General features: G+C 43.3%; 1 protein-coding gene across 2 annotated transcripts in view; it reads left to right on the top strand.

Annotated features, from left to right (window-relative positions):
* PLPPR1 (phospholipid phosphatase related 1) overlaps positions 1–23,028 on the top strand; it is a 115,424-nt gene that overhangs the window by 60,509 nt on the left and 31,887 nt on the right. For both annotated transcript variants that reach the window (XM_079959718.1, XM_079959719.1), the window contains exon 2: positions 2,951–3,059. In XM_079959718.1, the coding sequence (XP_079815844.1) occupies positions 2,997–3,059 (63 nt within the window). In that variant the 5' untranslated portion in view covers positions 2,951–2,996. The remainder of the gene's footprint in view (positions 1–2,950; positions 3,060–23,028) is intronic.

Below are 23,028 nucleotides of genomic sequence, written 5' to 3'. Positions count from 1 at the left end.
ACTTCCATTCTCCTTTTGTTGGAAAGAAACCTGCAGACATTGCTAATTGAAAGTGCATGGGCAGGAGCCAAGTGCAGTCTCCCCCTTCCATACAAGAGGATGTATGAGTATTTTCATTAGACACTAACTCAAAAATAATTTGTCCTTTTTTTCTTTTTCTCCTTTATAGCTGACATATTTTTTGGAAAATATTTCCTTGGTGGATCCCAGCAATTTGGTTTTCAACTACAAAACACTCTTTATTCCCCTTTTTGATAGCCAGTTACAAGTTAATTGTTTCACCCATGCGGTTTTTTTAAAACTATAAAGATACTTTGGAACATTATCTTTTTCAACAACACTGCCATGATTGTGCGAGGTAAAATATACCAGATAGAATTCAACAGGATGTGTTGCTAGTGTGTGAAAACAGTCGAGATTCAAGGATCCCCAGGCATGCACCTCCAGAAGGTGGAGACATTAGGGGCCATCTTGGTGCCCGGCCATCTTCACTTGGTTGCAAGTGGCCAATAAAAGGTAAAGGTAAAGGAACCCCTGACCATTAGGTCCAGTCATGACCGACTCTGGGGTTGAGGCGCTCATCTCACTTTATTGGCCGTACAGCTTCCAGGTCATGTGGCCACCATGACTAAGCCGCTTCTGGCGAACCAGAGCAGCGCACGGAAATGCCATTTACCTTCCCGCTGGAGTGGTACCTATTTATCTACTTGCACTTTGTGCTTTTGAACTGCTAGGTTGGCAGGAGCAGGGACCAAGCAATGGGAGCTGACCCCATCGTGGGGATTCGAACCGCCGACCTTCTGATCGGCAGGCCCTAGGCTCAGTGGTTTAACCCACAGCGCCACCCGCATCTAGCCAGGTGCAAAATGTGCCTGACAAATTTTGCACTGTGCTTACAAGCACTTCGCTTCCTCACAAAGGACACCTACCTGTTCACAAAGGCTTTTATACTGACATGCAGATAAGGTTACCAGCTTCGTTTCTTTTCCTTTCTTTTTGCAGTACTCCTTAGCACATGACTCTTTCCTCATCAGTTGACTTCCCTTTAGCGGTGGTGGGGACTTCACTTGCTACATTTATCTTTGTCAATCAGCTGTTAAAGGTACAGGAGCCCCACATTCCTCTTGGTCAGCCACCTATTGAAGGTACAGTGGTACTTTGGGTTACAGACGCTTCAGGTTACATATGCTTCAGGTTACAGACTCCGATAACCCAGAAATAGTACCTCGAGTTAAGAACTTTGCTTCAGGATGAGAACAGAAATCGTGCGGTGGTGGCATGGCGCGAGCGGGAGGCCCCATTAGCTAAAATGGTCCCTCAGGTTAAGAACAGTTTCTTTTCTTTTCTTTTTTTTAAATAATATTTATTCAAATTTTAAAGGTTACAAAAAGAATCAAAAAAGAAAAGAAAACAGTACATAAAAGCAAATCACATCCAGAAAAAAGTAAAAGAATGAAAACAGAAAAAAAGTCAAACAGAAAAAAGAACAAGTCAAACCTTTACTTTCTTTAACTTATTTCCTTGACTTCCTCACACCTCCCCTCTTTATATTCTAGTTCAGATTGGTATTTCAGCAAATCCTTCATCTTGTTTTTATCCTAATAATTTATCTTGAATTTCAAAAGGAGCTAAGTTTTCTATGCTCCGCCCCTGTACAGTGGTACCTTGGGTTAAGAACTTAATTTGTTCTGGAGGTCCGTTCTTAACTTGAAACTGTTCTTAATTATTCAACTTGTAGTACCTTGAACTGTTTTGCTCTGGTCTTTCAGAGGTTCCTGAAGTTAAGATCAGATAATATTTGCAGTGGCTCAGTTCTGTTCCCCCCCAGGAACAGCAACCACTGTGTTGCTAGGCATAGTCAGCCCTACTCTCGGAATAGTAACATTAGAATCTCTTAGTTTGGTGAGGTGCTCCAGCTCTCTAAATCAGGGAACTCAGGTTGATAATGCAAAGGCAGCGAATTCATTAGCATGAGCTAGCTCCTATCTTGCCTAATTTACCCTGTGTACGCCTCCTGAAAGCCCTTGAAGCACAGAGCAAGGGGTGGAGGTTACTGTCGACACTCTCCTGGGAAAAGAGGCAGAGATGTGGAATTTGTACGACATTGTGAATGGAAAATTAAGTACAAAGGCAGTTAAGGAAGGAGAACCATGAAGCAAACTTCTTGCTCTGAAAAGCTTTTATTTCCTCCGGGAATAAGAGTAGGAGGAGGGATGGTGGTTGCAAAGTCAAAGAGCAAAACAACAACAAAAGCATCTTCTAATAAGCAGAGATGTGCTGGAGGTTACTGCCCACATAGAGAATTTATTTGAAGCATTAAGCATTAAGACCCACACTCATAATAGTTTAAGGTTGACATGTGCCCTACTTACAAATGTCAGCCCTTTGTCTGAAGCCATTCCCTGCCCAAGTCCAATCTAGAGCCATAAACACACCAGAGATATAGAGGTAAAGTAAAAAAAAGGTAAAGGACCCTTGAACAGAAGGTCAGTGGTTTGAATCCCTGCGATGGGGTGAGCTCCTGTTGTTCTTTCTCAGCTCCTGCCAACCTAGCAGTTTGAAAGCACGCCAGCGCAAGTAGATAAATAGGTACCACTGCAGCAGGAAAGTAAACAGCGTTTTCGTGCACTCTGGTTTCCATCACAGTGTCCCATTGCTCCAGAAGCAGTTTAGACATGCTGGCCACATGACCCGGAATGCTGTCTGTGGACAAACACCAGCTCCCTCGGCCTGAAAGCGAGATGAGCACCACAACCACAACCTTTGACTGGACTTAACAGTCCAGGGGTCCATTACCTTATTCAAAGGCAGATTCATTTGTGCCTATCTGAAACCCTTGGTGCTCCTACATCTGTTTTCTGACCCACTCATAATGCGCATAAATCTTCTGACAACGATCAGTGACCAGTCTCCAGCCTTTTAAGTGATCCAGGTTTTTCTTTTTCGTCAGCCTTGAACAACTCCGGATGCTCTGGCCTCGAGGGCTGTGATAAGAAATGGCTTTGGGGAACAACACGCAGCGAAGTTACTCCATCATCCCATGCTTCATCTTCGTCGAGGTGAGTGCAGCTTTGGGACTTCTGGGTCTGGTGGGATGATAAATGTTAATGTCATCGTGCTGGGTTAGACCTGGAGAGAAAATGCATTACATTTGTTGATGGGACCGTGATCCCGAACACATTGACTTGTATGGATAGCTCAGTTGGTTAGAGCACGGTGTTGATAACGCCAAGGTTGCAGGTTCAATCCCTGTATGGGACAGCTGCATATTCCTGCATTGCAGGGGTTGGACTAGATAATCCTCAGGGTCCCTTCCAACTCCTATGACCTATTATCTAGGCATAGAGTCAGCTTGCAAGAGTGTATTGATTTGCTTGTTTTGACAGGGCTTAAGATGGCTAGGCCTATGAAAATATGATCATACTGTTTCCATTTTCGTGGCATGTCAAATTTATATTTTGAGTTACAAACCCTCATGCATACAGTTTTTAAAAAAATACAATTGGTTCAAACTTGATTTTATCTCTTTGTCTGAAACTACCTAAACAGAGGGGGTTACATGGTATAGAAGGTGGAGATTATTATGGAGGGTTAGACAGAGTGCTTTGATTGTCTGCAAGAGGAGATGATGATGATGATAAATTTTATTTGTATCCCGCCCTCACCGGCCAAGGCCGGTCTCAGAGCAGCTAACATCATAAAAACAACACAATATGCATAAAAACAGACATTAATTAATTAAAATACATCTTAAAATTAATTCTTAAAATTAATTCAGACAAAATTAATTCAGAGATGCATCTGATTCCGTGTTTGTGCTGAAGAGCAACGCAAATAATAATAATAATAATAATAATAATAATAATATCATCCTCCACATGGAAAACCAGCATGTCAGGGAGAAAGAACCTTCTTAACTTTGCCTTTTCCCTGACACATTATTATTTTTGTGTGTGGATAACTTCCTTTCATGCAGAAACATTTGACGGTGCCGTCCCCCTTGTTCCAAATCCAAAGTGACACAGTCTAGGAATGAATTTGTTTCTTTATCTGCTGTTTGTGTGAACTGTGCCTCAGTCTCCAAGGAAATCCTGAGGGTGTTTTTCCTTCCTTTCACAAATCTAGGCAACAGGCAAGGGAATAAATCAATCTATCATTCCTTCACCCAATCAATATTTTTGTAGGGAACAAAAGAGATACACCATGTCTCTGAAGTAAGATCTTTTAATTTATAGCCAGCCACAACTATCTCTGAAGACTTCTTTCTCTTTTTTGGCCCTCTAATGTGTGAATGATGAGTCTGTCTGAAAGTGCAGGTGAGAGAGCTATAAATTGGCCTTTCTGTAGTCAAGGCTGACATGAACATAAAAATAAATCAAGGAACAGCATTTGGGGGAAATGTGAGCATGGTTTGCTGTTCCGAATATCCTTCTGCTCGCTACAAATAAAGCCAGCATTCACAGTTGATTTAAGGAGCAGAATGAAAGTGTGTGGCTTCTTTAAGCAAGTATGTACACGCACATACACATACACATACACATACACATACAGAGATGTCTACTAGTAGTCTTGTTTATAGATTCTCTTAAAAACACATTTCTACAATTTTGTTAAAATTACATCCATGGTAACGCCAGAAGCCACCTTATACCAGGTCAATGTGCTTCTAAACTGTTACTGCTTTATGAGTGGGATTGTGCAGTTAAATTGTGCTAAATTGCTCTGTGGCTCTAGCACATTAAATCCATTAAAAATATATATTTGGAGTTTTTGTGGTTTAGAAGTGACGGAGAATGAACTGAAAGGTGTGGGATGAGCAAATGGTTAGCAGGAAGGGGTGTAAAGCACTCTGCAAGTGAATCAGGACGAATGCAGGATGAACGGTTATGGTCATATAGCTATCCTGCAAACAAATCAGCACAAATCCTCAGTAAAGGCCAGATATAACCTCACATCCATAAGCTTTCTGCAAGCTCAATGAACTGGTTGTCTGGAGGAACCTTTAGAACAGTGATACAGAACTGTTCACATATACATGATTGCCAGCAACTCTCGAGGGTTTTGGGGAGGGGTCTGGGTTAAACCAGAGAGCTTAGGACTTGCTGATCAGAAGGTCAGCAGTTTGAATCCCCGCGATGGGGTGAGCTCCCATTGCTCGGTCCCTGCTCCTGCCAACCTAGCGGTTAGAAAGCACCTCAAAGTGCAAGTAGATAAATAGGTACCACTCCAGCGGGAAGGTAAACGGCGTTTCCGTGCGCTGCTCCGGTTCACCAGAAATAGCTTTGTTATGCTGGCCACATGACCTGGAAGCTGTACACCGGCTCCCTCGGCCAATAAAGCAAGATGAGCGCCGCAACCACAGAGTCGGTCACGACTGGACCTAATGTCCAGGGGTCCCTTTACCTTTACTTTAACCCTACTTAGAGACACCATGGTTTGAACCTGGGATCTTTTCGCATGCAAAGCCTGCACTGTACCACTGAGCTACAGTCAGTATTTCCCTGTTGCTCTCTGCAAGGTTGTTGTTGCTAATAAGCAGCCGGGGGTTGATCTATGAAAAGAGCAGTTAGCTGCCCACCACATGATAGAAATGTATACAGGAAGTCTGACCATAAAGATGAGCTCTTGTTGAGAGCCAGCCCCAACTTCCCTTCCCTGTTTTCAGCTAATTTTGCCATTTTTGTTTGCACTTTGGCACCTTCTTCTGGGCAACTTGCCATTCGGAGCTGGGGGTTTTTAAGCATGACATTAGGTGAGAGGATTGGGCCTGAGGATTGGATTGGTCTGCCCACTGCTGCTGTGTCAAGGCTTCACTGAATCCTATCTCTCTCATGGTGGGATGTCAAGAAGCAGAAAAACCAGAAGAGTTCTTACCAAGTACCGTATTTTTCGCTCTATAAGATGCACTTTTTCCCCTCTTAAAAAGTAAGGGGAAATGTGTGTGTGTCTTATGGAGCGAATGCAGGCTGCGTGGCTATCCCAGAAGCCAGAACAGTGAGAGGGAGCGCTGTGCTGTTCTAGCTTCTGGCTTAGCCACGCGAAGCCTCCGCAGGGCACAGGGAGCCTTCATCCCACTGCCCTGAGGAGGCTTTTGCGGGAGGTGGGGGAAAGGACAGAGCGCGCGGCTCCTCATGGCTTGTGAAAGGGAGCGCTGAGCAGAGCCTGGGATGCATACAGGCTCTGCTCAGCGCTCCCTTTAAAGCATTTTTTCCCTTGCATTCCCCCTTCAAAAACTAGGTGTGTCTTATGGTCAAGTGTGTCTTATGGAGTGAAAAATACGGTAGCTTATTCAGTATTCACAGAGAGAGATGAAGGAATGCGGTCTCTCATAGATAATGGCGTTGTTCCAAGTAAAGTCCCACCCCCTTACCCCCTCCTATTCTATGTCACTCCTGTGCCGGCTGATGTGTGCTTTCTGCCTCTCAGTTTTATGTTCTACTACCCTCAAGGCACGCCTGGTTCTGGGAGAGGGGGGTTCAGGAATGCTTTCAAGAGACACTGAGCCTGTTAGCTGTCTCTCCCCGGTGCTTCTTTTTCCTGCTGCTCCCTCAATATTTCCCAGCTTCTCCCCTCTGCAGCCTCCCCTCTCACCTTCTGCAAACCAGTGTTCTAAATCTATACTGTCCTCCTCTTCTCTGGAAGGTTCAGAAAGGGAGGGCAGTTCCACCATTCCTCCTCAGTCCAGCCCCTGACATGCTGTCATGATCACCTACTGCGTGTTGCCTTTTCCTTATTGCTGTCTAGAGTGATAGGATGTGCAGGGCATTCTCCCTCTCTCCCACGTAAAAGGCCAAACAAACTTACCTTCTCCTTTGCACCTACCCATGCCCATACCAGTAAGCGGTTCAGGAGGAAGAGGTGGGCAGAATCACAGAAGTGTTCATTGACCCCTGGGACAGGATTACATAAATTGGGCTCCAATCTGAAAATGAAGCTAGTCTTGCTGAAACAAATATGCAGCTGCATGACAATACACCTGATTAAAATATGACATTATTACTAAGAGTAAATAATAATAATAATAATAATAATAATAATAATAATAATAATAATAATAATGCCTTTCTGTCTCAGTAATATGACAAGTTTTACATCCCAAGATCATTCACATCTACTTTCAGTTCCTGGGTTACATATTATTACATATTCTGACCTGGAGCTATGTGCTGTAAGAACTTGTGATGTACTACTGGCTTTAACAAATTCCTTTTTACGTCTGGATTGTGAACTGTTCAGTAATAGAGAGGATGCCTGAGACATATAATCTATAACAGCAGAAAGGTTAAATCAATGTTTCGGTCCTTAATTGGAAGAGCTGCTTCCTATTTAAACTGGACAAGAAGGTGAAGCAGAGGCTCATTAAAATAGTTCCCAAGCATTTATCAAACCAGTACCTAAGGAAATCAGAAAATGAAGATTTTTGAAGACGCTGCGATCAAAGAATTATATTTAGCTGAAAATTGCCTTGTGGGATCATACTGAAGGTTCATCTATGCCACAGTCTTCTTTCCAACATTGACCAGACAGAGATCTCTGAAAAGTTCGTGGCATCTGTCAGTCAGAGGAATACTGCCGGTCCTGGCTAATTACCACTGTGAAACTTAATGTCTGTGTCCATACATGATGTTTAAAGCAGTGGTGAAGAATCTATGATCCTCCAGAAGGTGCTGGACTCCAACTCCCATGAGCCTCAGCCAGCATGGCCAGTGGTCAGGGAAGATGGGAGTTGTGGTTCAGCAACATCTGGAGGGCCACAGGTTCCCCATCCCTGAATTAAACCATGCTTTAGCGATACTTGCGCAATGCATGCCTCTTCCCACACAGTTGTGAGAAGAACTTCTGCAGCCTTTAGTTTCACATTCACATCATTCTTGCTTTCTTTTACATATGAACCAGAGATCGTGGTTTAAAACGAACTTGTCAGTTTCAGAGCAAGCCAGCTTTAAACTATGGTTTATGAAGCTGGCTTGCTTAACTAACCAGCCAGTTTAATTACCAGCTCTGTATCCCTTGTGGCTACTATTTATAGATGGATAATGGTTACAGTAACACTCGCAGATCAGCCTTTTATTTAAGTGCTAGCCTGGTAACCATACGGTGACCGGGAATGGAATGCAGGCTAGTGATTGGGCTGGTGGAGGAGGAATAGAGTGCTTTGTTCTCCTCTGTCCATAGTATAGAAACCAGCAGAAAAGTACAGCTGTCTGTCGCCTCTCTGCCAGCCCTAGACTAGTAAAGCATTTCATGGGCTAGTAACTCTTATGACCTTATTTAGAAGGCTGCCATAGAAAGGCCCGCCATCATTTTTTAAAAGCTATCACTGTACTTTGCAGCAATAACAGCAGTTGTACATTTCATAAAAAGTACTGCCTTTTATTTCTTGGGAACTTAATTCAATTTTGTCACACAAAATTTTATAAATCTCTTATCATAAATCTCCCCTCCAAACCACTTTAGGAATATTTCCCCCATAAACTAACCACCTCCCAATTTCTTAAGCCTTTCTTTGTGGGTACAATGCAAACTTTTGATTAATTTATTTTCCTTTTTTCTGTATTACTATCAACTTTATGATTCTAAATACATCTTTGATTTATAGAACCTCTATGGATAGATATCTCACCCTCAACAATTTTGAAAAGCTAGCTGAAGCCATGCTGATTCTTCCCTCACCGAGACTTGTTCTTCTGTATGCTTCATAAATGGTGTTTTTCTTTTGTTTACCTCGTATAGACATTAGTTTGACAGGTCTGGATTTTTTACATTTGTTTAATGGAGTTACACAGTCGTACCTTGGTTGTCAAATGGAATCCATTCCGGAAGTCCGTTCAACTTCCGAAAATGTTGAAAAACCAAGGCGTGGCTTCCGATTGGCTGCAGGAGCTTCCTACACTCAATCAGAAGCCGCATCGGACATTCGGCTTCCAGAAAACCTTCACAAACCGGAACACTCACTTTTGGGTTTGCAGTGCTCGGGAGCCAAAACGGACGAGTACCAAGGCGTTCGCCAACCAAGGTACGACTGTACCACAATGGTTCACACCCAATATCATCAACTCCAAAAGCCAATGAAATTTTTTAATGAATCCATTAAATACCCATTTCCAGGTGGAATCCTTTGCAATGGCTTACCAGTTGAGTGCACATAACCTGAAGCAGTTCTGAAATTATTCAGTAATCTTTAATATATTCAATTTTACCATAGGAGTGTTCCAGCATCAGTGTACTAGAAATGAGTCTGTATGACCAGACAAATCACCAAGGCATGTGATTTGTGATGGTACTAATGAGATGGTACATATATTATCATTCTTTCCTCTGACGATGGAGGAAATTAGAAGGCGTGGGGCAGGGAAGACTGCCAAGGCTTAAAAGTTAAGCCATGCTGCAACTCTGCAGTTCAGAATACCTTACCTCATCAGACTGGCTCCTTTTTGAGATAGAGATATTGCCTGGAGAAGAGTATCGCAAGCTGGAACGAAACCGTGCTTGACAACTCAATTTATAACACACTCGAGAGAAACTAGGAGATTTTGAAGGATAATTAAAACTGGAGTGACATACTGGGAAATGCATCAAAGTATGATGGTGTTGTCAAGCAAAGTGTCTGAAGCAAGCAGTTGCGCAGAATGTGCTGGATTTGAATTGGTCCTTCTGGGATGTTTACCATGCTGCTTCATCAGAGGAAACCTGTCTTAAATGGCTTGGGTTTGTTTTTATTTGGACAGATTGGGTCATCATCAATGTCTGCTCCTTAAATGTCTTCTCAATCAACAGAGCTTCCCTTGGGTAAAGACATTCCCTGGAATGTTCTGCCATAGCATGAATGAACAGCCTCCCCTATACATATAGCCCATTCAAAAGGAAAACTATATACTGGGGAAAGCTTATAGTTTAGCTTTCTCACTCACATACTAGTGGTCAGGTGTATGTAGATCTTTTATTTTGGCCATTGGAGTTTGCGGGGAAAGTTGCTGAAAATTTATTTTCTCCCCTTCCACGGCCATCCTTAATTTACGAATGAGCGAAGAAAATGCATTTGAAAATTGTAAGATGGTTGTACAGTGGTACCTCAGGTTACAGACGCTTCAGGTTACAGACTCTGCTAACCCAGAAATAGTACCTCAGGTTAAGAACTTTGCTTCAGGATGAGAACAGAAATTGTACGGCAGCAGGAGGCCCCGTTAGCTAAAGTGGTACCTCAGGTGTCAGGGAACTGCCAGCGGCTCAAAGGGGAGCCTCCGAAAATCTTGCGAAGCAGTTCCTCTTCCAGCAAGGAGGAAGGTCCCACTTCCAGCAGAGAAGAGGTGCAAGGAACAGAGGATGCTAGGAAGAGCCTTAACACCGAGCCTGAGCAAGCTGGAGAGGCGGGGAGCACGCCCTTGCCATCGCCCATCCTGCACAGTAGTCTGAGTGCAGGGAGGGGCGGAAAAGGCTGGGGGTGACGAGACTTTTATGTTGGGGGAGGTACAAAAACAGAGCACTCCCGGATTCTACTAGCAATTGAGCCAGGCATGAACTTATGACGCTCTTCACTGTAAATAGTTTGCACCAAAATAAAGCCTGTAAAAGACAGGTCGGAGTCTTGCCTGGTTACTCACGAGCAACCACAACAGCACCTGACATCAGGTTAAGAACAGTTTCAGGTTAAGAACGGACCTCCATAATGAATTAAGTTCTTAACCCAAGGTACCACTGTATATGTAAAGCCATGGGCTGATTCACTTGCTTTTGTGTCATTCCAACAGTTTTTAATGGCAATGTTTCACCATAAGCTGTGTGCGGATTGCAGGGCAGAGGGGAGGTTGTGAAGCCAAAGCAAACTAGCCCCATTTGTTTTAATGACAGAGTTTCAAGGAGGCGGCTGCCAGAGAAGAATATTTGGCCACAGGGCTCAAACTGGCGTGCACAGCAAAGGAACTCAGGCTTAAGCAGCCTGACCTGATTTCAGAGCCAAATGGAAAGGACAATTGCGAAGTTCATTGAATCACAGCTGTAAAGTAGGGTAGACTGCATCATTAAAGCATGCAAAATGCCTTAGATGGTAAAAAAGCTTAAATACTGTTGTCAAGTGGCCTTACTCAACTACAAAGTTGGGTGGGTTGGGACCTTGCCACGCAATCCTTCTTGGGATTTTGGAAGTGCAAGCCTGCAACAAAAAGTTGCAATGTATCTGCAGCTCTGATCTCATCTTGTCCTTTGGTTGTTTTCTAGCTTCATTTAAAGCCCTGCTAGATCAGACAGTGGCTCCATCTCCTCCATCATTTTGCCTCCAATTGCAGCCAGCCAAATGTACCGGGAGGGATGCGGGTGGCGCTGTGGTCTAAACCACAGAGCCTAAGGCTTGCTGATCAGAAGGTTGGTGGTTCGAATCCCTGTGATGGTCCCTGCTCCTGCCAACCTAGCAGTTTGAAAGCACGTCAAAGTGCAAGTAGATAAACAGGTACCGCTCACACAGGAAGGTAAACGTCCTTCGCTGTGGGACTCTTTATGTTCCGATGTTATGAAAGAAAGAGCAAGAAAGAGGTTTTCTTCCCTCCAAAAAATCTCTATCCGCGTTCCCCATCTTTTTTGTCAAATGAGAAGCCCTAAACCAGGCATAGGCAAACTCGGCCCTCCAGATGTTTTGGGATTATGACTCCCATCATCCCTGACCACTGGTACTGTTAGCTAGGGATGATGGGAGTTGTAGTCCCAAAACATCTGAAGGGCTGAGTTTGCCTATATAGGCCTGCCCTAAACCTTTCAACTCAGGGTTGCAGAACCTGTTGCCTTCAATATATTATGTAATGGTTATAAGGGGTTGCTCGTGCGTAAGTTACCTCCACGCCTGGCCAGGTAGCCTGGTTAAACCTGTTCTGGCTGGACAGCCCTTCACTTCGTGGCTGTTCAGTCGCTAGCAGAATCCGTCAGTGGGCGTTTCTTGAACTTCTTCCAGCAAAGAAGTTCTTTGACGCCAAGTCTATGCCTACTTTCCCTGCGCGGAAGTCTTCTGCGCAGGGTGGGTGTGGGTAGCGGAGGACCCGTGCTCTCCCCGCTGGTCTCCAGTGAAGGGTCTTGGAGCCCCCTCGCTGATTCTCCCATCTGCCCTCCTCTATCCCTGGTGTTACGCTGATTTCCTTCCCCAGCCAATGAGCTCCCTCTCTCCCTGCTGGGCCCCTCTCCAGCATCGCTTGAGAGCCTTGCCTCCACCTCTGACTCCGATGTCAGTTCCCTGACATATTAACTCCCATCATTGTTGACCACTGGTCATGCTGGCTGGAGCTGATGAGAACCCAACAACACAAGGGAGGGACAGAGCTTTGTCACCACTCCTGCTTTAGCCTTTCCTTGTACCAATTTCTTAATAACCTGCCAGTTTCCAAACCTCTGAGATGGAACAACAAAAATTATACCCAGAATCCCAAATGCCATTATTCCTGCAAAAAAATACACCCAACATTATTTTGTGCTGGGTTTTCCACATTTAAGCAATATAACAGAACAGTTTTTGAGGTCAGTGCGGGGGGGGGGGGATGTTCTCTTTTTCTTTTTCTTCTCTTTGACGCTCATGAAAGTATGGTTTTAATTTAGAGTTTTAAATAAAAATACCTTGCGGAGACATTGCATGTAAACCTCCTTGCTAAAACATATAGCTTTAATTTTGAGAAGCTAGGCAGAGAAATATTTCTCCTTCCCAGAATGTTGCTGCTGTGAATATGTGATAAATTGATTCTCATTTAAGGGGAAAGCTTTGCAGAGAAATGCTGCAGTTGAGTTTTTTCTATACTTCATATTTTGCCGTCTTAAGGCGTGTCTGAAAGGATTTGCTGCTGAATTCCATGTAAAACAGAACCCGGGCAATAATGTGAGGTTCCATCTACATGGCTGCTTTATATCTGCTGCAAATTCATTTAGGAAGTGCTCCATTCTTTTTAGTGCCGCGACAGTGGTTTGTGCTGTGTTTTCTCAGTATCTGGAACAAGCGTGTATGAAACAAAATGAACAAGACAGCACAGGGTTGAAATGAACATGATAGCAAGGATGAAACCCATGATGCACTTCAACTGTGAGTGAATGTCCACCCAGAAGATGCACAGTCTATACCAGGGGCAGGCAACCTAAGGCCCAGGGGCTGGATTTTTAATTTTTTTTTAATGAGATTGAAAAAAGGCGTGTTCTTTGTAATTTTGCAAAATATACCGTATTTGTTAACCACAGGAAAGGTGCTCTCTGATGTTAATTTTTGATTTAACTTGCTAGTCTGAAGTTTCTGAGAGATACTTTTCTGAGCCTTTGGGGTCAAAAGAAAGTAATTTAAAACAACTATTGTTGAGACATTTTATTCTGAATCTGCTAAACAGAGCCAGACAGTGGATGAAGACAGGTGGATGTTCTGCCCCACCCCCATAACATAAATCCCGGCTATGCCCATGTTATTCCCTGTTCTGAATAAGGAAACTGTTTCCATTGCTGCCTCTTATCCTCCCTCAGCTTAGTTTGCTTATTGTTTTTCTCAGTTTTCCTTCTGCCTTAATCCCATTGCCCCTGATTTGACAGGAGATAGTCTTAACTATTTACAGTGGTACCTCGGGTTAAGAACTTAATTCGTCTGGAGGTCCGTTCTTAACCTGAAACTGTTCTTAACCTGAGGTACCACTTTAGCTAATGGGGCCTCCCGCTGCACAATTTCTTTTCTCATCCTGAAGCAAAGTTCTTAACCTGAGCTACTATTTCTGGGTTAGTGGAGTCTGTAACCTGAAGTGTCTGTAACCTGAGGTACCACTGTACTATATCTGAGTGGCTTTGGACTTTACAAAGGATTGGCATCAGAGAAAAGTGTCTGTGATCTATGATTCCTCTTTTCATGTTCCCTATGTAGCATGTAAATTGAGAACCCACACATCCAGCTACATGAAAGGAAAAGCATGCATCAAACACTCTTCCTGGTTTTGCAACGTCTGAAGTCACCTCTGGCTCTCCATGCCATTTGCTGCCATTGCGTTCCATTCTAATTCACATGGAAGAACCTATTCATGTTGCTTTTTGTTCCCACCTCTTTAAATTCATCTCCTTTTGCAATATCTGTTCAAGCATTTCTCCTGCCCGTGCCAATCATGTCTCTGTTGTTGTTGTTGTTGTTGTTGTTGTTGTTGTTGTTGTTGTTGTTGTGTGAACCGAGGCTCGTTCTTCATTTTGTTCCAGTTCATCAAATAAATCATAAAACTGGATTATTTGCTTGACAAATAAACATCTAATTACGCACTGTGTGTGTGTGTTACTGAGCCAGGTAGCTCTAACGTTACCTGACAAAAAAGAAGCTCCTTCATTTTGGAGAATCATAATTGAAGAAGGCATTTGTTACATAACAGGCTGAAGCGAACAGAACTTTGCATCTGAAATCATCAGTGTCTTGTAAGCGATGACTGTGTCTTCCCAAAAGCTAGCACTAAATTAATAACAGTTTTGTGTAAGAATGCTTGCATACAATCATAGATATGTAGAAGAGATCTGAATATAGACTGCAACTGTTTTTTCTGGAGGGCTGTTTTGAGATTGAGATTGGCCACTGGCCCTTTCTTACCTCTCCAAATGCCAATTAAAAAGTCTATGGCCTGTTAAAGCTGTGGGTGGGGTGAGAGACTCTTATTATTACGCTGGCTGTTTTGATGCTTTTTATTGTTTTTATTATTGATGCTCCGTAAAATGTGTTCTTAATGTTGAACAGTGCCCTGGGATCTTTTGATAAAGGGTGGCATATAAATCAAATTAATAAGAATTATAATCATCATCTTCATGAGCCGCTGCTATTATGGCATAAGCTTTCATGAACCACACTCTGCCTCATCCCATACCTTGCCCATCCATACCTTAAAATGTTGCTTCTGTACCAATGGTGGATCATTTAGACATGATGCCAGTCTGATTATCTTTTGGTGGTTTAAATGCTGCAATATGATATTGGCCTTCTTGCAGCACTAAAAGAAAAATCCACAACTCCCAGTCTTTAGATCAATCAACCGAGAACCTGATACACAAATATGTTCTGTTTAAATAAATGAAATTTTCCTATCATTTAACACTGGGGGAAAATGAATGGAAGGTTCAGGGCCTTCCAGCATAAGACTTGATTAATCACAAAAGAAGTTGCTGATTTTCCTTTATTTGTTTTTGATTTACATTAGCCTTTGCCGATGCTGCATTTTTAATAGAATCATATTAAAGACAGATGTAATTGTATCCTGGAAATGGAATGTAGCATTTGCTAGTCTCTAGCTAATTTATGAATCCAATTACAATGGAGTGGAATAATCTTTCAAATAGATTGGATAAAGGATTACGCTTTTATTATCCTAGTGATATAACTCACTTGGACTCTGCACCATTTAACATTAGAAGTGCAAGGAGGTTATACTTTGTGATCTGAACATGAAGAAAAATATAAATCCTCTTAAGATTAACTATGCAGTTCTGAGACCCATGCAGTATATATGGCCTCGGTCCACTATACCTGAAGGATAGTCTCCACCCTCATCGTTCTGCCCAGACACTGAGGTCCAGCTCCGAGGGCCTTCTGGCAGTTCCCTCGTTGCAAGAAGCCAAGTTACATGGAACCAGGCAGAGGGCCTTCTCGGTAGTGGCACCCACCCTGTGGAATGCCTTCCCACCAGATGTCAAAGAGAAAAACAACTACCAGACTTTTAGAAGACATCTGAAGGCAGCCCTGTTTAGGGAAGCTTTTAATGTTTAATAGACTATTGTATTTTAATATTCTGTTGGAAGCCACCCAGAGTGGGGAAACCCAGCCAGATGGACGGAGTATACATAATAGGTAAAGGTACCCCTGCCCATCAGGGCCAGTCGTGACCGACTCTAGGATTGCGCACTCATCTCGCTCAAGAGGCCGGGAGCCGGCGCTGTCCGAAGACACTTCCGGGTCACATGGCCAGCGTGACGAAGCTGCAACTGGCGAGCCAGCACCAGTGCCACACACGGAAACGCCGTTTACCTTCCCGCTATAAGCGGTACCTATTTATCTACTTGCACTTAGGGGTGCTTTCGAACTGCTAGGTGGGCAGGAGCTGGGATCGAACGATGGGAGCTCACCCCGCCGCGGGGATTCAAACTGCCGACCTTACGATCAGCAAGTCCTAGGCACTGAGGTTTTACCCACAGCACCACCTGTGTCCCTATACATAATTCCCTTTATCCCAGAATTTGGTCCAAAGTAATCCCTGCGGCGGGGTGCGCTCCCGCTGTTCGGTCCCAGTGCCTGCCAACCTAGCAGTTCGAAAGCACCTCCTGGTGCAAGTAGATAAATAGGGACCGCTTACCAGCGGGAAGGTAAACGGCGTTTCCGTGTGCGGCTCTGGCTCTGGCTCTGGCTCTGGCCAGAGCAGCGATGTCACGCTGGCCACGTGACCCGGAAGTGTCTCCGGACAGCGCTGGCCCTGGCCTCTTAAGTGAGATGGGCACACAACCCCAGAGTCTGTCAAGACTGGCCCGTATGGGCAGGGGTACCTTTACCTTTACCTTTTAATTTTAAGAGTATATTATTATAATAATAATAATAATAATAATAATAATAATAATAATAATAACAACAACAATTTATTATGTATAATAACAATTTGTACATAATAAATTGTTATTATTATTATAATATACTCTTAAAGTTACTTTGGACCAAATTCTGGGATAATGGGAATTAACATTTCCCCCATACCATTGTTTCATCGATTCATATTAAAGTCAGCTGCTGCAGGGAGATGTATGCCAGTATCTCAGTGGCAATTCTTCTGATACAGGGGCACCCATAGAATCATAGAACTGTAGAGTTGGGTGGGGCCCTGAGAGTTATCTAGTCCAACTCCCTGCAATGCAGGAATCTCACAGTTGCCACCACTCAAGAAGCACAAGGCCTCTCCCCCCAGTCCATTAATATTGCCAGCATCACCAATATCCTTCTCTACTCCGCCCCTCCATAGAGACTCCTCCACTCCCACCCCCACCCCAATATCAACCCAGATAACACTAATTCATGGGTAGGCAAACTAAGGCCTGGGGACCGGATCCGGCCCAATCACCTTCTAAATCCGGCCCTTGGATGGTCCGGGAATCAGTGTGTTTTTACATGAGTGCTTTTATTTAAAATGCATCTCTGAGTTATTGGTGGGGTATAGGAATTCGTTCTTTTTTTTCCTTCAAAATATAGTCTGGCCCCCCACAAGTCTGAGGGACAGTGGACTGGCCCCCTGCTGAAAAAGTTTGCTGACCCCTGCACTAATTCATCCTCTCCACTCCCCGCTCCCCAATCACTCCAACAACCCACACTCTCAGCCCCACTCTCGAAGGTCTCTACCCATAGCACAAAAAGAACCATACAAACAAAAAATAGACACACACACCCCGCCAACCTCTCCATCTCCTCCCTTCACAACACAAAAGCAGCATACATAACCAGCAGCTAAAAGGAAAGGAAAACAAAGAAAGAAACCCATACCAACTAAATCCATACCCCCAAGCTCAATAAAACAATAGACAAGCGCACCCCTGCACACCCCTGGCATGTGATCTCAAGACATTTGGGGATGCAGCTCTTAGTCTGAAATTCCCCACCCCCACCCCTGCTCCAAAAGATGCGGGAGAAAGAGGATATTGCCTGCAACATTGAAAGCTTGTTTGCAACATTTTTTGAAAGGGTTTGCAAGTGAAATCATAACTAAGCTGCAGTGAAAAACAGTGATTAAGGCAGTCTTACCCTCGGTAGATAATGAAGTAGGAAAACGGAACCATTGGTCATTTAAAAAGGCAGATTAAATATTCTCACAGATATAGAGTAGGGAAGGGATCCAGCATCTTGGAATACGAAAAACAGTTCTTCCTGCTCCCTAAGTTATCCAGCTAATTTCTTTTCACAGCAGGAAACAAAGAGGGGAGGGCGAAATGAGAGCTACTGTTGTGAAAATATAGAAGAACTCAGCAGTTGTGGGGGAATACGAAAGCACCTTTTGTGGCAATTGATAATATCATTAAAGTCTTTTACGAGAGGAGGAGAAGCAAAGCAATCATATAGCAAAAAGGATTTCAAGGAGCAGATTTTCTTTCTCACCCTACTGAAGAGAACTGTGCTTATAACTTATAACAGTGCTTATAACTGGGTGGAAAATCACATTTCTCTTCATTTCTAGGAGGCTGCTTAGTCCTGACAACACAACACTAAAGTCATAGAAAAGTAGGGTGGCCACATGTCCTATATTACAGAGGACAGTCCTCTTATTTGCAGGGCATTCTGGTCCAAGGTCCAATGTTTTCAATCCCAGAGCGGGAACAAAGCAATGAAACTAAACAGAGAAAAACAATATGCGAAAATTACGAATTCATATAAACATCCAATAAACAGCAAACTCAACCATTCTGTTATGAGGTAAACAAGCAAAACTACAATGACAGAAATTATCATTTCCAATTTAGCCAAATACCTAGGGAGAAACAAGCACAAGACATTTAAGCAGGTTGAAACAGATTAAGCAGCTACTGGTTTTAACCACGGTTCCCATCCTCTTATTCACTCTCACACAACCCTCCATGTAGACAAGCGAGAGGCATCATCAGAGCCCATAGACACAGTCCAGTCAGGCAAAAGCACTTTGGGCCTGAAGCAGAGCCACTGCAGATGTGGCCAGTGGGAGGTTTCAAGTATTAGAGGTTCCAGTCCACACACTTGGGCTGTGCAAATACTTTTGTTAGGTAGGACCTCTTTTAAACTGTTTAGCATCTTTCTCTCATGGAAGTGGTGAACAATGACAAAGTTGTTGTTTTAAAGATGACTCACAAACTCTGTGAAGCCTCGGTCCAGAGATTTTATTCCCGGACTGGGTACAAGCATTACGGCAGCAAATATATTTTCGACTGTTAAAATAAACAGCAATTAACAGTACACTTTCAAACAAAAGTCTTTCTTCTTCGTTTTCTTTCTTTCTTTTTAATTACAATTTTGTATTTCAAACATACAAATAAATACATAGATAACAAATACATACTTTGGTACCTTCTATATAAATCAAATAATGGCAGACTTAAAAACCTTACTTCTCAACGTATATAAAAAGAAAAGAAAAAAGGAAACAAAAAACCAAACAAAGACAGTGACAAAAAAAAAAGCAAATTCAGTATGTATCTTATGTTAGATACAATTTAATATGATTCAGTCCTATAATGGCTTTTCTCATATATGATACCTTTCCTTATGGATTGAATCTCTTTACATACTTTAATTGTCGTGGACTTCCATCTACCTTGTAACAGTTCATTTTACTTTACTACACCCCCCCCCCCCCGTGTTTAATGTTTTCTCCTCATCTTGGAATGAGGAAGCGATGTATCTCTGTTTACGGAATTATTCCAAACACAACCAAATTTTAGATATGGGGGCTGGTTTCATTCAATAATTACTGAAGTCTTTCTTATCTGCCACATGTCGTAAATTACAGAAAACAGTCCTTCAGCAGATTTTACAAGCAACACACTTCGGACAGACGTTTGCTATCAGGCATCTGCAAAATAGGAAGCCGGGTGATCTTCTTCTTATTGCCACTTCCAGCTGATGCTAATTAAGCTCAGAGTGCCACTCCCATATATAAAGGGAAACTCTCTGGAACCTTCTAGAAACTCTCTACAGTGGAAGCAAGACGAACGCCTCACAAGACGCAAAACCCGCTAGACGAAAGGGTTTTCCGTTTTGGAGGCGCTTCGCAAAACAAATTTCCCTATGGGCTTGCTTCGCAAGACGAAAATGTCTTGCGAGTTCCTGCGGGGTTTTTTCCCTTTCCCCCCCCTTTTCCTAAGCCCTAAGCCACTTATCAGCTGATCCGCTGATAAACCGCTTATCAGCTGATCCGCTAAAAGCCGCTAAACCGCTAATAGCGCTAATCCGCTAAGCTGTCAATGGGCTTCCTTCGCAAGACGAAAAAACCGCTATACGAAGAGCCTCACGGAACGGATTAATTTCGTCTTGCAAGGCACCACTGTACGTGTTTCTGGCAGAATGATTCCCTAACATCAAGGGCCGTGTTGGGCCCTAACATCAAGGGCCGTGTTGGGAAGACTGGGGGGCCACACTGATCCCCTGAGCATGAGGTTACCTACCCCTGATGTACCATTTGGTGCCTAGTTTATATATCTGAATTTCTATCACAGGCTGCTGGTGTACTGTGAATGGGAGAAGGGGGTAGCTAAAATTTCCTGTTCTTTCTCAAGCACCAAAATGTCTTCAGCCAACCTTGGCCTCAGCAGAACTGGCTTGCCATATTTCGAAGCAAAGTGGTCTAAATGGTGGGTTGCGAGTGCAGGAGGGCCCATACACACATTATGAAGTGAAATACCACACATTATTAAGCTTTTAAAAGCCCAGAGCCTAAAATTGATCAGACCATTGAATTAAGTGGTCTCCAAAATGGGGCGGGTGGGAAGCAACAACAGCAAATTTTGGCAACTGGTCTTGCTTCAGATGTTTCGAAATACTACTGAGAAATCTCAAGAAGATATATTACCTCACTAAACCAGATGCTTGTGTCAGTTGGCATCGTGTGAGGAATGGTTTCCTCCCCTCACAATTCCAAGAAAAGTGAAAATGGCCATTAAGTTAAAATGCCTTTCAGAGCAGAAGACAGATTTAATAGTTTTTTATGGGCCATTTGTACAGCGAAATGTCACCAGTCAGTACACCATGGCTCTCGGGGACACTGTCAGGACATTTTGCAAAAAAATGTTTGGGGAAAGGGCAGCGCTTTAACTTTTGTGCTGCGACGTCAAAGCTGCTAACGCCGATTCTGCTATGCAAAACAAAATTTAAAAGACCGCAGACAATTAAATGGAAAGTCATTATGCTTTGCCGAGCACAACGCAAAATTATTGGACGCTGACAAATTATTGAACCCTGAATTAAATTATGAAATGTGCAAAGTGTTGCCAGAAGAATTTAGAAAATAAAATATATAGTTTTGCCAGGATGTAGCAGGCCAGCACATAATCAGAGTAGCCCCAGCTTTGCAATGAGAATCGCCAACCTTTTGGGACCAGTGGGAACATTCGTAATTTTGAAAAAGTGTATGGTGCCAGTCACGAAATGGCTGCCACTGGGTGGGTAGGGGCATAATACAAAATGGCTCCTGTGGGGGCACGTAGCAGAAGCTGAGCAAGTACAAACAGGAACCAAGCTGGAAGAATAGGCGATACCTGGTTTTCAGCATCACAATATATCACCAGCTAAATATCACGATATACTGATATATATCATAATGTCTGAAATAAGGACAGAGCTATATAGAGGCATTGGCTGGCCTCGCGTTTTTCCCCACGTTGTGATTTTTGCTTAGCACACACACACATATCATGATTCACGATATATTGCCAAGTCAAAAATTATGAAACCGATATCACAATACAGTGGTACTTTGGGTTAAGAACTTAATATGTTCCGGACGTCCGTTCTTAACTTGAAACTGTTCTTAACCTGAGGTACCACTTTAGCTAATGGGGCCTCCCGCTGCTGCCATGCCGCCGGAGCACGATTTCTGTTCTCATCCTGAAGCAAAGTTCTTAACCCGAGGTACTATTTCTGGGTTAGCGGAGTCTGTGCCCTGAAGCGTATGTAACCTGAAGCGTCTGTAACCCGAGGTACCACTGTATGAACTTCAAACGAGTTTTGGACGATATATCAACCAGACAGAGGGCCTTCTCAGTAGTGGCGCCTGCCCTGTGGAATGCCCTCCCATCAGATGTCAAGGAAATGAACAACTATCTGACTTTTAGAAGACATCTTTTTAGAAGACCTGTTTAGGGAAGTTTTTAATGTTTGATGTTTTATTGTCTTTTTAATATTCTGTTGGGAGCTGCCCAGATAGGAGGGGTATAAATTATTGTTATTGTTATTGTTATCATCATCATCGCCCAGCCCTATCAGCCAGTCTCTCATGTGCTGGGAATTTTGAGGGGCTATTTTCTGAGACTTCCTCACAGGCACTGTGGAAGGTTTTGGCAAGAGCATTGGCGCCTGTGAATGCCACATTGGTGTGCCCTGCATATTGTGACAGAGACACCGAACTGAAAGTAGACTTGTGCAGATGTTGAATTGGAGGAAAGAAGAAACGTGTTCCCTTTCCTCCTCCTGCCCCTCACCAAGTTCTCCCCTTCCTTCCAACAGTCTTGTTGACTGAGTATATATATCTTGGAGGAATTTTCTTCCCGTATAAGTGAATGGCCGCCACTCATGGCTAAAAGGTAAAAAAGTAATCACTGTAATTGAGGGCAGTGCTGCCCCAGACTATGGTTTTCTGTCAATAAAAATCTTGGAAGTGAGCCAAGATGGAATGGCCTCTGGAGGGTAATCTCCGTGGCTTTCTCTGTGACACCACAGGAGTTGCTTTGGGCTGCTTGGCCTTTGAGGCTTTCCCTCCCCCCCCCCCTCCAGATTTACAGTTTTATGATCCCATGAAACGGCAAACCCTGTGAGATCAGGCACTACGTTGGGGATTTTATTCTCAGGCTAAGTGCAGTATTCAATTCAGAGAGTTATTAGGAAGGGCAGTGTCCCCCCCCCCCCATTTTATGAAGGATCAGGGTTTTTAACTGAATGAAAATGTGCTGAGGGAGACAGTGTGTACAAGGAAGAATCGGTGTTCGAATATGACTGAAATGGCTTTTATGTACGCTCCGCCTTCCTTTGTCCAATATTTTGGCATTCGTGATCTGATTGTCCATTATAAAATACATCTGAACACAATGCGGTGCACTGGCTAAGGTGTTGGGAGTAGGACCTGCCTCACAGGGTTGTTGTGCGGGTCAGATTAGTAGGGAGACAACCATACATCATTTCTTGAAGGAAAGGTTGGATTTCAATGTACTGATAAAATAAATTTAAAAATACAGGGCAGATGCATTTAAATACAGTGGTACCTCAGGTTAAGTACATAATTCGTTCTGGAGGTCCGTACTTAACCTGAAACTGTTCTTAACCTGAAGCACCACTTTAGCTAATGGAACCTCCTG

This window comes from Podarcis cretensis, assembly GCF_951804945.1.
Source record: "Podarcis cretensis genome assembly, chromosome: 17".
NCBI classification, from domain to species: Eukaryota; Metazoa; Chordata; class Lepidosauria; order Squamata; family Lacertidae; genus Podarcis; species Podarcis cretensis.
This window is presented reverse-complemented; position numbering and strand designations above follow the sequence as displayed.